The 14,878-nt window shown below is 42.1% G+C and overlaps 1 protein-coding gene across 4 annotated transcripts in view; it reads left to right on the forward strand.

Moving 5' to 3' along the window:
* FHOD3 (formin homology 2 domain containing 3) overlaps positions 1-14,878 on the forward strand; it is a 394,692-nt gene that overhangs the window by 361,856 nt on the left and 17,958 nt on the right. For all 4 annotated transcript variants that reach the window (XM_080920362.1, XM_080920363.1, XM_080920364.1 and 1 more), the window contains 4 exons: positions 6,714-6,896; positions 9,648-9,767; positions 10,574-10,735; positions 13,795-13,985. In XM_080920362.1, coding sequence (XP_080776488.1) covers positions 6,714-6,896; positions 9,648-9,767; positions 10,574-10,735; positions 13,795-13,985 — 656 coding nt within the window. The remainder of the gene's footprint in view (positions 1-6,713; positions 6,897-9,647; positions 9,768-10,573; positions 10,736-13,794; positions 13,986-14,878) is intronic.

A 14,878-nucleotide genomic window follows, 5' to 3' on the forward strand; every position in this document is an offset into this window, starting at 1 on the left:
TATCTTGGTGAGTTTAGAGTTCTATATCTTAGACAAATTTTATCCAATTTTGAAATATTAACATAAAAACATCTTAGACTTAGAACATCTTCTTAAATTCTAAGAAATTTAACATTATAGTAAGATTATGACTATTTAGTCTTTAATTCTATCAGAGACCTGAGAAGGAGTAAATGTTATTTGAGTATGCAGGAAGTGTTGGGATGCAACTTTCAATGGTTATAGAAATGACAGAGAGAGTTGACCTTCTGGACAGTCCCTAGTATTCTCTATAATGCTGGAGGATCTATCATCAGCTTCTGGCTCAGGATATCTGACAGACCTTATGAGAAGCAGTAACATGAAGGGCTTGTTTACCTTGTCTTGGCAGAGTTTGGCAATCAGTTATCCTGTGTCCGTTTGTCATTTCTTGATAGCATTTTGTCTGCAAATGAATTTGGGGAATTTTTTTTTTTTTTTTTTGCCCTGTAGCTAGTTTGCCATAATTGACACAATTTCATATGGAGGCTTTTAATGCTCATAGTCTAATGGGGTATTGCCAGGAGTTGACATGTCTTAATGTCAAAAAAATCTTAAATTAAATAAATTCTGGTTACATGCAATATTCTATGAGTCCCTGAGATTTTTGAAGACCATATATTTATTTATAGCATATCTGAATTGTCAAATGTTGCCTGTCTCCAGCTATTTTCTGTATAACCCAGGATGTATATTTTTGTGATAATTCAGACTAGTACTGATAAGACCATGAATTTGATTTGACTATTAACTTGCACTGATTATCCTAAATGGTTTGTAATCGCAGTTATTAAAAGGATTATGATTAAACCTATTATTAAAGGAGTTTGCATAGGCATAATACCTTTATAAGAGTTGAAGCATATAAATATGTTTTAACAAATTAATCTTAAATTTTGTATCAACATACAAAGATTTATATTAATGAAAATCTTAAACTTGCATCATTATACAAAACTAGGTACCAATGTAACATAATATAACCTCAATTCTATATCAAAATATAAAAATTTCTACCAATGTAAGATTATGGCTCTAAGATGTTTTGTGTTTTTAAAGTAGATTTAATAATCCACCCCATTTGTCCAAGTTTTATAGTATATATATATCCCCCTTTTTCTTCTCTCTCTCCTCCTCCCACATTTCTTACCCTCCTCATAGTCCCACACCTCTGACCCCAAGAACAGGAACCCCAAAACTACACTCATTTTTCTGCCCAGCCTTAGGCTATGAGTACCTTTATTCACCAATCAGGGATAACTTGGGGGAGGGCAAGGATAGATAGCATCACTTGGTTCTATGTGGGGATTAGCTTGTCTCTGGGGGGCAATTAGGCCTTGGGAGACAATATTTAGCATTACAATACATAGCAAAAGACCAAATATTAATATTTTCCTGCTGTGAAAGAATTGCTGACCCTCCACATGGTTATGCTCTCCTGCCTCTGTGAGGTGGTGCTAGATTGTACCAGGTGAAACCTCTTATCGTGATGATGGAAAAGGAGAGGAGCTACTAGACAACCTGCAGATTTGCACCCATGGGTAATATAACCTGGAGATATCTGGGTAAGAATGAGGAGTCTTGGGACACTGCTTTGTGATACTGGGTGTCCCATTCTTCTATTGACAAGAAGCCTTCCACATCTAAGGTTTGTTCATACACGGTCTTGTTTGCATAACTTGAACGTAGATAGAACCTGTGAAGCCTCACTCTTGAGAACACGAGCCTTTGGCAGAGGGGTCTACAGAGAGGAAGGTGTGGCCACAGTTCTAGGCTCACCGAGAGCCCTGGGTAGAGAAGAGGGAAGTGAGCATACAGCATGTGCAAGATTTGAAGACCAGCATGCCAGGTATACCTTTGTGGTTTGGGAAGAAGAAACAGTTGCAAGAAAAACTATCCACTACCCTGAACATACAGCATCCCTGCCAAGTTTATGTTAATACAGGAGGTGACTTCACTTGGAAAGGCAGTTCCATTAAAATGGGCCATCAGTCTTTGGCTGGTACTCTTATAAGGAGAAGGATATTTAGACACAGATTAGAGTGCCACTTGAATCAGAGGACACACACAGAGATTCATGGAATGGAAATCCATGTGATGGTGGGGGCAGAAACTAGAAGGACATGCTTACAAACCAAGGGATGCCAAGGATCATGTTGAACATCCGAAGCTGGGAGGCAAAGGAATGTTCTCCTCTCCAGCCTTCAAAGAGAAAGCATATGCCTCCTACAACCTTGATTTTGGAGATCATGAGAGAATAAATGTAGGTTGTTTAAAGTCACTTGATTTGAGCAACACTGTTACTACAGAAACAATAGGACATGTAGCTAATACACTAAATACTAGTGGTACCTACCATCCCCCACACTGACACACAACCAGATATGTCTCCATACACTGATAACCTCCCCTGGGGAGTATAAGCATCCCAGCCAAGAACTCCTGATTGGAACTACCTCCATTTTCGAGGACTGACTTTCCTTCAGCTGTTCTCACATAGCTATGGAGACCGTGGACTAAGCCCTCCTGTAGAATGTGCAATGCAGTACACTGTCTTCTCCTCTTCATGGCATTGACCTCAGTACCTGAGTGGCATAGAAGATCTACATTCGTGTGCTGGGAAGTATCCAGGCCATGTTCTGGACTCCTGTCATCCAAGAGTTAAAATGAGACTAAGAAGAAAAAGCAATTGTCAAGTTACAGACCTTTGATAATAAGATCTTAATGTTATTAGCAAAGGTCTGTAAGTTGACAATCATCTCTGTTAATGTGCACAGGCCTTCAGCCAGACCTTCTGCTTCCTGGATATACACATTATGTCATGGCATCTCAGCTTCATAGGGCCATTGGAAAGCTCTGTGCTACGAAACACAATTAGGATGTTTTAAATCACATCCTGTGCCATTGCCTAGCAACTCATGGTATGAATCTGGATTTGTCATACAAATTAACTCTATTAAGGAAATGGTTTTCCAGCTGTAGGAAGTTATTTTAGAATCATCTCTAGAGAGCATCAATAGTAGTTTTCCAGTAAAATGCATAAAATGATCACAAACGGAAATGGGAAAACAGACTCCCCCCCCCCCCTTTGCTTTTATGATATTTAGAGTGTAGTCCACTTAAAGGCAGCACAACACAATGGTCATTAATGACATTTAACTTGGCTCACTTTGGCTGTCAGACCCAGCATCATCCTAGAGGCAGAAATTTCCTTTAACCATTTGTGCCACAGAATCGCTTTAAGGAGTTTGTGTTTTACAATGCCTGTTCTTGGCTGGCTTGATGGGTGCTGGACATAGGCGAGTCTTCTCATGGAGCGACATAGCTGGCTCAGGGAGCCAGAATGTCCGGAAGATGAGACACAGCTGTTCTCCTCATAGTGCTTGCATCCACATATGAGTGTCGATGGAAGATGGGGCGACTGGTGTGACGTGAGGGGCAGCCTAGCACCTCTCCAGCTCTGCATGGGGAAGCTTCAACAAATCATTTCATCTGTGCTGGACACGGCAATCTCTGCACCACTGTGCCTCCTCAGAGTCCTCTAAGATGGAAGGAGATACCAGCAGGGTCTTTCCGTGGGTGGTTCTTTGAGCTGCTGCAGGAAAGTGCATGGATGGAATGGCATCTTCTCCAAATAATGCAAACCATTTACAGCGTCCCTATTGCCACACACATGTCCTTGTAGCATGTTCTTCGTCACCCCGGCCAGGGTCTGTCAGAATGAACAAGTAAAATCATTATTGCCATGTCTCATCTTCAGGTAAATGGAATGGCCAAACTCGACCTAGCATATAGGTCCAAAATAAAGAACATATTTGCATTGTTTATGGGAGCAGCAGAATGGTGCCTTCTGGTATGAGAACAAATATCATTATTATAGTAATGCAGAGACCTTGTTTAGAACAGTGGTTCTCAACCTGTGGGTCATGACCCCTGATAAACCTCTATCTCCAAAAAATATTTACATCACAATTCATAGTAGCAAAATTACAGTTATGAAGTAGCAAGGAAAATTATTTTATGGCTGGGTATCATCACAACATGAGAAACTGTATTAGAGTGTTATACCATTAGGAAAGCTGAGAGCCACTGGCCAAGGAAGAAAGTGAAGAAAAATTCAGATTATTAATTACATTTTAGTCTTGTTAGATGTTCCTTTCCCTACAAAATCAAGTGATGGTTCAAAAGGGAATCATCAAAGAACCTACCAATGTGACAAGAGTCTGACATAAGTCTTGCCTTCTGTTCATCTGTATCATTTCTGGGGGAGGAAAGATCCACCAACTCACAGGAGGTGGCTCTGCCCTACTGTCCCCCTGTCCTATAGCCGTCCTTATCGACAGTGGTATGAAGAAAAGAGAAACTAGAAGGTCGTAGGCCCAGAGTCCTTGGTGGTGAAGAAACGGTTCCAATTAGAGAAGTGAATAGCAAAGGAGAAATGTTCAGTTCCCTCAAAGGGAACAAAGCGTGTGGGAACATGTCTCCTGGAGATTATAAAAGGTGCTGGCAGGCTTTTGTTTTGAAATTCTTCTTATGCCTAGAACAATTTAAGCATTATGAAAATTAAAGTGCACCTTTTTTTTTTGGCTAACAATTTTGAGTCCAACCGTGGATGTTTTTAGAGTGTTATCTGTTTGAATTGTTTGGATTTTTTTTTTATACACTGTCTTTGTGAACAGTGTGACCTCCAGAATTCTGGCTAAATCTCTTCTGATACTCAAATTCTTCTCACATAGTCTCATCCTGGGGCCACACTGAATAATATCATCTGCTCTATAGTGTCTTGACATTACCACAGAGGACTGTTTCATTCTGGGGATGTACCACGAAGTGTTTACCTACTTATCCAGTAAAAGTTTTAACTTGATACAGATTGGGGCTATTACAAATAAAGCAACTGCAGATATTTTAATAGTTTCCAGTGAGTATGTTTTCACTTTTCTAGAGTACATACATACCCAGGAATGGAATGGAAAGGTTACAGGGCAACCGCTCTGCTGATAAGTTACAGCTTATGTTTTCATTCTTGTTTCACTGAAAAAAATTAGCTAGGATGTCGTTTACCTTATCAGCTGCTTCTTCTGGAAATATTTCCCCTACCATGGGTCACAAAGGTTTTCTCTTGTTTCTTTCCAAAAATGTTATGGTATTACATTTTACTTTTAAACTCATGATGTGTTTTGAGTTTCTTTATGTATAGAGGAGCATCAAGTTGAGGGTTTTTTGTTTTGTTGTGTTTTAAATATGGAATCTAGTTGCTTCAAGACCACTTGTAAATTGTATCCTTTTTCTGTTAAATAGTCTTTCACTTTTGTCTAAAGGATCACCATATTTGTGTGTCCATTTCTGTACCCTTCTGTCTTTCTGCTTTGTTGAGATAAATATTGATATAAGCATATGCACAAAACCTGCTTTATTGTTACATAGTAATGATGAGTGAATTTTAAAGTACTATTTATGATGAAATATACAAGTCATAAATATAATAAATAATGTATAGGCTGTATATGTTAGAAATTAGAAAAAAATACGTATAATTTATAAATTTAACTCAGTACCAACTAAAAGACCACATGATTTTGTATAGAGACAAACAAGCTGGTTCTAGACACCATATAGGAAGAAAGAAGAAATGGGAAAACCATGGTGAATTATATAAGGTGACCTTGGAAGTATCACTCTGCCCAACTTGAACTAAAGAATCATAGTAATTAGAACAATTAAATATATTTATAAAATGTTATATATAAATTTACATTTGATTACAGTTGTTATGTATCAATAAGGTAGGTCTTGTGTATTGGCCATGTATCATGAAACATCATTAAACTCAATTCTGTGGCTTAAAACCATTTTTCCTTATTGTTCATAGTTCTTTAAATAGACTGTCATAGCCTCTATGAACAATTCTATCTTTTCTTGTCTTCTCTCTCTCTTTTTCTTTGTCTCCCTCTCCCTCCCTCCCTCCCTCCCTCCCTCCCTCCCCACTCCCCTCGTGTGTATGTGTGGAGAGGAGGAAAAGGTTTCCATGCAGTGTTAAAATAGAAATGGTAAAGACAGATGAATTTTTCTGTTTTGAAAATATAATGAATATAATGAGTTAGCTATGTGAACCAGTAAGAACCAGTCAGATTCTAACATCCATTGTCTTATTCACATTCCACATGTGTTTTTTTTTTCAGAAGCAAATAGAAATAGAAAGCTATATACTGTTTTCATCACTAAGCAGTATGTACAGTACTATGAGTTTTTCCTCAGCCAGACCTGTGTTTGATATTGAAGCATTGCTTCTCTATGGGTTTTGGTTAAAATTTACATTAATACATAAAAGCATATCTGACTTCTTTGCGAATGTTTCGTTTTTGCAATCTGTTTATGAGATAGATGTGCCACAAAGCACGTGTTCTCGACACGCCACTGTATCTCTTAGGGAGCAGGAAGTGATTCTCCAATATTCTGTCATCTTCTTCTCACTTATCATCCCTGTCCTTGCCTGGAACACCCTTTATGCACAAGGCCTAGAAGTCCTGGAGCAGGATATTTAAAGTTTACCACTTACAATAATATAACACCTGCCTATTATTAACAACAGAATGATGTTAACAACCAGCTAGAAAAGTGTAACAGAAATTTGAAAACATTGCAGAAGCTGAGGCAATTCCTAACAGAATTATTACATCATCCTATCTTTCTAGAAAATTCTGACCATGATTCCAACTGAAGAGGAGAAGCAGAAAATCCAGGAGGCTCAGCTGGCCAACCCGGAAGTGCCCCTGGGCAGTGCAGAACAGTTCCTCCTCACGCTCTCCTCCATCAGCGAGCTTTCAGCTCGGCTCCACCTGTGGGCATTCAAAATGGATTATGAAACCACAGAAAAGGTGAGCAGTCCTAGGGGCATCCCACGCGCCTGTGCTGCCCAACGGTTTTTTACAGCTGGTAAATACTAACCTGGTGAAGCCTTGTCCTTGACACAGAGCTTGGAGGGTGAGCGGATGATCATTGTGTCGTAGCTCACACTGGGTGGCGAGCACCTTCCTGAGACCAACCTCATATTCTTGGCCGTAGGGAGCAAATGAATGACTTTTTTTTTTTTTTTTTTTTTTTTTTTTGTGATCAAAACTTTCAGGCTGTATTTTCCTGGTAGAAAAGCACAACGTGGGGGAAATCTATTGCCCTTCCACTTGTTGATGATAACCCAAACTTGGCACTGGCTATGGCAGTTGGCAGCTTCATGGTACCTTTGAGAAAATGGTGGTAGCTACTTTTTAAATTACGTGGCCAAATGTCTATGACAGAAACTACATATGGGAGGAGGAGAGTTTTGTTCAGGGCTTACGATTCCAGAGGGAAGTCTTTCAGGAAGGGAGGGTTCTGATGGTGAGCAGGACTGCTCCATCCATGGCAGCAGCAGCAGCTTGGGGCAACAGACAGAAAACTGAATTATATGAGAACTAAAAGCCAGACACAGTAGTGTGTCTGCACTCTCTGTGCTCCTACGGTGAGGCAGGTATTCATTCAAATACACACACACACACACACACACACACACACACACACAAAGTTGAGGGAGGATTTAGATGGGAAAGATACTGGACATTCCTCTTAAATAGCAAGTGGAAAACATAAGCACCCTTTCTACACTGGCTTATGTTCTGTAACTTCCCTAGGGGGTTTTAAACACACATCTGTCTACCCCAGACAGTAACGGCAGACCAAAGAAAGATTGAATTAGACTCAAGTCTAATTCACTGAACCAGAATTTATCAGGTGACTCACATGAGGGTGGGTCAGGGGTTACTTATAAGAACACAGATGACTCACGCAGGGCTATGGAGCTATGTAGAACTCTACATAGAACATACAGAGTTCCTGAAGTGCCCTGCCCCAGCATCAGCACTCAGATAGCTGGAGGGGGTGTCTTTTGCTCTAGATGTTGCTATTTCTTATGTAGCTGGGGGAGGGGTCTTGTGAGTCTTGTGTTTAAGAAGATGCCCGAGACTTGTAAATGTTAGTAACTTTCTGAGTTTACCTTTTAGTACTTAGATTTGGAAGATGTTACACAACAGGTCAGCGGACTTGCTCTCGTAGGCTAAATATGGGCCAGTGGGAATTAGACGGTGACCTGGAAGAGGCTTAGTGCCAGAGAAGATGAAGACTGAGCCAGGAGGAGTTGTGGTGCTGGGCTGAATGTGCTTTACAATAGTGAGTTTGGGAACTTCGAGGGAAATTTACAGGGTGAGCATTTCTAATACAAAAATCTAAAACCTGAATTACAAAAATCCAAAACTGTCTGAGGACCAAAATGATAGATACTACAGTGAAAATTTCATACCTGACCTCATGTGACAAGGCACACTGAAGCAAAAGTACACTAAACGCATTTTAAGATATTGCCTGAAATTACCTTCTGACTTGGTTGTAATGGGCGTGTTATGATTCCTGTGTGAGTTTCATCTTTATCTGGGGAGGGATCTTATTAGGTATATTCAAATATTTCAAAATATGAAACATGTCTGAGTTCTATGTATTTTGAATAAGGGATTTTATTTGACCCATTCTATATGTGAACTCATGGGATCAAGCAGGAGTAAAGACACATAGGACTGCAGAGTGACTGATGTGACTCCAGGAATAAAGACACATAGGACTGCAGAGTGACTGATGTGACTCGGTTGTGAACACTTAGACTGGAGGACATGGTGTGTGACTAGCTGCCGTAAGGACTGACAAGGCAGGCTCCTGGAGAGTCTAAGGTTCAGCATTCTGGTATGGGATCCAGGCAAGTGGAAACTTCCTAGGTTGAAGCCAATGAGATGCAGGGCAGGCTTCGTGTCTGAGGGGTGACAGAAACAAGGACTGTGGCTGATCCAAAGCACACAGGCTTCATGCACTCCAGAATAGCTAGGACTATTCTTCAAGACATTTTTTAAAGATTTGTTTTATGTAAGTATACTGTAGTTGTCTTCAGACACACCAGAGGACACACCAAAATCCCATTACAGATGGTTGTGAGCCATCATGTGGTTGCTGGGAATTGAACTCAGGACCTCTGGAAGAGCAGTCAGTGCTCTTAACCACTGAGCCATCTCTCCAGCCCAAGACAAACTCTTAAATGCATTTAAAATCTGGAGGTGTGTGTGTGTGTGTGTGTGTGTGTGTGTGTACAGGAGATGAAGTGGCCACAGACTGAGGTCATTGTGTGTACAGTCATCTGCCTGCAATGAAGAAAGATTAAAAAGGAGCCTGTAATGCTGATGTTGAGGGAGCAAGGAAAGAGAGATGGCCTTGGAAGTCAGCGTGGCTGGTGGGGAAGACAGATGGGAATGACCCGCGGTTCTGCCTTTGCTCGGATGGCACACAGGACCAGGGCAAATAGAGCAAGCACTCTTCTCTCCAGCTCAGGTTTCCCATGGTCTTCACTGTGGTGTCTGAGGATCGATCCACCCCCTCTCCCTCTGCTATCTTTTAGTACTGTTCATATCTAGGACCAAATGTCTATCACAAAAGCTTATCCTAGGCTAGGGATTATTGCTCACTATTTATTCCTTTAGACTATACAAAACAAACCTGGGAAGGAACAAGACAGGGCAAAATTTGTACTCATCTCCCTCTTTCTTTTTATCTGAAAGGAAGTGGCCGAACCACTTTTGGACCTGAAGGAAGGAATAGACCAGTTGGAGAACAATAAGACTCTGGGCTTCATCCTGTCTACTCTCCTTGCCATTGGGAACTTTCTAAACGGAACTAACGTAAGACTTCCCAGCCCCCAGCCTCTGCCATCATTTACTGATAGATCGGTACCTCCGATTCCCTGATGCATAGAGGAACAAGCAGCTTTTATGTCTTTTTGCTGAAAATTCAAAGCTTTCTGGCCATGCATTTGAATATTAACTCTTCTATAAGAAAGCATGAAAATATGTATATGATTTATAGAGTATGACTAGTCTAAAACATTAACATCAGGAGATTTTCATCCAGAGAGATTCTTTTTTCCTCCAAGCTTCTTACTCAAATATTTAGGCTTATACATATTCAGATGTTCTTTTTAAGATTCAGTTTGTTTTTAATTGTGTGTATGTGAGCATGCACACATGGTGTGGGTGCCCATAGAAACTAGAGGTTTTGGATGTCTTGGAGCTAGCTAGAGTTACCAGCCGAGTGTTGAGTCATCTAGTCTAAGTGCTGTGGCGCCACTGGTCCTCTGCAAAGCTGTATGTCACCCTAACTACCTAGCCATTTTTTTTTTTCAGGCCTTATACTGTTTTTTACAAAGCAGGCTTTTGGTAGCTGTTGGAGGCCTGACTTTGTTTGAACATAAACATTCAGCAAAGGTCAGAGAAGAAAGAAACTGTTGCTAGGCAGGTGTCAAAGACCTGTGAGAGCCCTGGGGGGTGGCTCAGGGATGTGGCAAGAGTGACTGCTCCAGTTTGAATAGCAGGATGAGTGTGTGGCCCACCAGCCTTGGAAAAACTAAACTCTGGGGTATTGTAGACAGGCACCGAGACAGCTGAATGAGCCTGGTTAATACTTGTTTTTTCCCCATGTCACCAAACAGGCCAAAGCATTTGAGTTAAGCTACCTCGAGAAGGTTCCAGAAGTCAAAGACACAGTGCACAAGCAGTCTCTTCTCCACCATGTGTGCACCATGGTAGTGGAAAACTTTCCAGACAGCTCAGATCTGTATTCAGAGATTGGGGCCATCACTAGGTCAGCCAAGGTACGTCCATGAAATTGGAACAGCTGGTCTTGTGGGCCTCACTGTTGGGTCTTCTGCATCATCTGGTAGTAAGCCATTCAGTGCTGCCTGTACTGACTGCTCTGGAGTTGACAATTATGATTCATTTCATCCATTTCTGAACTTTTAAGATCTTTTTCCTATCTCTGGTCCTGGGTTAGATTCTTTCCTACTGAGGTATGAGGGGCAAGCCTGCCGTGTGATCCTTACTCCTGTGTTCACTGGAGAGAGTGTTACCTTTCAGACTATCGTCTCCAATATTGCAAATCTTCAGCCTGATTTTAGTAGGCAGGCATGTCAAAAGACACCATCTGGCTCCTTCTGAGATTTTATAGTACCCAGGGTAAGATCTGGAATCAGAAACTCGAGTTTGCCTGGCCCGAGCACTCAGAGATTGGCTGTTCCAATGATCTTACACACAGGGAACATTTTTGTAGGGCTATAAACAGTATATGGCTTTGGACCCTCAGCTGTAGGCTCCAAAAGTGCAGAGTTAATATCTTTGGTAGCATACGGCTGGTTAGGGATGAGACCATTGCAGTAATATGGTCACTTAACTTCTTGGGGGACGACTGAGTCAGAGCAACACCCAGAGAAACCCAAGTATAACAGAATTAGGAAAAAGGAAGCTCTGGATATGCTGGAAGCTTGTGAAGTGGGAAGGAATCTCTAACAGGAACAGAAACCATGCCCCTGTGGGAAACCTGGAAATATAGTGGGCATGGCTGTGTGAGTGGGCAGTATTAGGATACTGGAGTCAAACATGAGGTGTGGCTGGAGAGCAGAGTGGCCAAGAGGTAGAGTCAGGGTTACAGGGGTCTCCTTGAAGGAGATCTCTTCTCTGCCATCCACTGGACTAGCATGCGACCCGGTAGAGAGGAGTCTCCATCACCCACCCAGAGTTACAGTCTGACAGTCACCGGGTATACCAAGCCAGGTCTCCCAGTTGACTTCATGGTATACCTGCCTTGAGGCACAAAGAGACAAGACACAGCTAGTGGTTTTTCAGTCCCAAAAGAGTTCACAGAAGGTTTTTTAGAATGCAGTCCTCTCTCTAATGGGGATGCAGGCCACACTGTTCTGTGGTGGGTACCTGGCTGTGGTCTTTGCATGTATGGGATGTCCTGAGCAATAGAGAAAGGCCCCTCATGGTTCTACAGTGTCTGCTGTGCCACCTCCACAAGTTCTTCCTCAGAAGAAAGTTCTGTTAGGATTTCAAGACAATGTCAGTCTGTTTAGATCCCCTTTCTTTTGTCCCTATTTCCAGAGCCACGCAGAATAAATGGGTTCTGTTTGGTTCTACCCAGAGTCTTCTTCAGTTGGAGGTGGCTAGTAACCAAATTGAGCCTAACACAGAATTTCTGATATCAGGCCAGGATATCCAGTGGGCTATCCTGGGCTCTCCTCTATACCAGGCCCCTCCTAAATGTTTATTAGTCATTTAGGGGTCATCTAAGTTCTAGCTACATGAGTTGTCCTTGCCTACACACTGACCACACAGATCCACATTGGCCACAGCAGTTAGTCTAGGTGACAGCTGTGCCAGACCCTTGCATCTTGCAGCAGGAAAGCATGAGACCAAAGACAGAAGCTATCTGCTGCCTTCTTCCAAACTTCAGAGCCCTTGTAGATTCATAGCACTAAGCCCTTCTCAGCCTTTGCCCTGTTTTCCTGGCCTTGGGAAGCCATTGGGCTCCCAGCCTTCCTCCCATGGGTGTGGCAGGTCCTCTCACAGGTCCCCTGTTGATCCCTTCCCTTGTCTTCTGAGGGTGAGGCTCCAGTACTGCCTGCCTCTTCCCATCTGGGTCCTGCTTCTCTCCCTGTCCTGACCTCTTTGACCAACTCCTCTTTCAAGCATCTGTCTGTCTCCCCCTTACCCTTTCCCACTGCTGCCGACTTCTGTCCACCTGAGTCCCTACATTCAACCCAGCTCTACTTAGTTCCAGTTCTTTCCTGTCCGTCTCAGTGTCTTTTCTAGTCTACTGAATCTGGCCCGCAAGGGTATTTGATTTGATTTTATACATGCATTGGTGTTTTGCCTGCATGTATATCTGTGCAAAGGTATTGTATCTTGGAGTTACAAACAGTTGTGAGCAGTCATGTGGGTGCTGGGAATTGAACCCTGGTTCTCTGGGAGTCAGTGCTCTTAATTCTCCAGCCCCCATCAAGAGTATGTTTTTTCTGGACTAACTCACCCTCTGCATTACTTTAGAAAGCCTCAGATGGGGCATTTCAACTCATTCTAAACTCTTTGCACTTCCCAAATACTTGTTTATGCTATGTCTCAAGTAACTGTGTATATGTAGCTTGCATTAACTCTCAGGATTTCATACCTCTATACCTCCATACACACACAGGCCCTGAGGGTACTGTAGAGCTTAGTCTATGGGATGAGATTACTTGTTAACATGGATTCCCTTACATCCTGTACTTGGCTTTGTGTACTTGCTATGCTATCTTGGACCTCTGTGCATTTAATACCTGGAATGGGGAGTGTTGGACATAGGTACTTCATGAGTATTGGATGAATATATGGTGGATGGATCCAATCATTTTTCACATAAACTGTGAATTTCGGTGAAGAGAAGTCAGCTACTCTTTGCTGGGTGAGCATTTTAGAGCCTCCAGTGACTAGGGAAAGTTCCTTAATCTTTAGTAAAATATCCCCAAAGAACAAGAGGACCCTGAAAAGGTTTATGAGACTTCTACCCAGCTCATCTTGTACCAGGTTCCTTCACTTCAGGTTTGAATTTACAGTTCTCAAATAATCTCAGAACATTTCTTCCCAAACAAGGCAAGCAAAGGGAACTCTTGTGTTGGGTTCACTTGGAGAACATTTTTATCACTAAATAAGTTGATGTGGACACAATGAAAAAATACACATGTGAATCAAGTTTAGGCCGTAAATATGTTTGTATTTCAAGATGTAAATTCAGTTTTGACGCTTGTTTCCTACCAGAGGCACTTTGTGCTCCTGGCTCAGGCTGGTGTCCAGTTGTTTCAGGCATTTGTTGTGTTCTCTCTCTCTCCCTGATTTTCAGGTTGACTTTGATCAACTTCAGGATAATTTATGTCAGATGGAGAGAAGATGCAAAGCTTCATGGGACCACCTCAAGGCAATTGCAAAACATGAAATGAAACCAGTTTTAAAACAACGGATGTCAGAGTTCCTAAAAGACTGTGCAGAGCGAATTATAATTTTAAAGATCGTCCATCGGAGGATAATTAACAGGTACGACTTTGGAAGAGCTTATAGAAAAATGAATGTATTTCCTACAAAAGAATCAGAAGGTTAAATTACAAAATTGTTACTGTGCATTCTAGGTACATAGTAGGTATTCCCACAGCACCGATGTCTATTTATCTGTTTATGCAAAACAGTGCCATTGGATCTTAATTGGAAGGAATCCTGGGGATAATTTAATGCAAAATTTCCCCTTGACCCAGGAATTGCTTTTGTAAGATTCCTGGCAAATTGCTTCTTCTCTGCAGCTGCTGGAGTCCACGCTCATCTACAAAGCACCTAGTCCTCTGTGTGGCTGCTCTCCAGTTAGAAAGGTTCTTTAATGTCTGGTCGCAACTCTGAAGCCCCTCTGGTGGTGTGTTCGCCAGCACTTGCACCTGAGTGAGGGCTGGACCCCGCCTAGCATAGGCACTTTCCTCTGCATCAGCCTTCCTCTGTGTCCCAGGGTCTAGGCTTCATTTCCAAGGAGCTGGCTGATGTGGTTCTGTGCCTATCGGTATCACTTCCGATTAGGCCAGGCATACATCCAGGTCTTCTAACCTTCCAGGTAAGGCTGAGCCACTCTTCCATGAGCCACCACGTCCTTTAGTGCTATATCACAGCATAGGGATTAGGAAGATCTCTTCCTTTCCTCTCTTCTTTATCCAGTTTCTTCCTTTGTCATTCCTAAGGCCATGTAGGACTTTCTAAAACCCATAGCCCACCTCTTCCTGTGTCATGTCCTGCTTTGAGCGAACATATTTTCTCGGGCTTTGTGCACTATATGGACAGTGTTTGTGAGTGTCAAGCCAGAGGCCAAGGCCAGACATCATCTGCAGCTGCTCTTCTCAGAGTCTCTCACTGAACCTGGAGCTCACCGATTGAACTTGACGAGCTGGCCA

This window comes from Micromys minutus, assembly GCF_963924665.1.
Source record: "Micromys minutus genome assembly, chromosome: 8".
Lineage (NCBI taxonomy): Eukaryota > Metazoa > Chordata > Mammalia > Rodentia > Muridae > Micromys > Micromys minutus.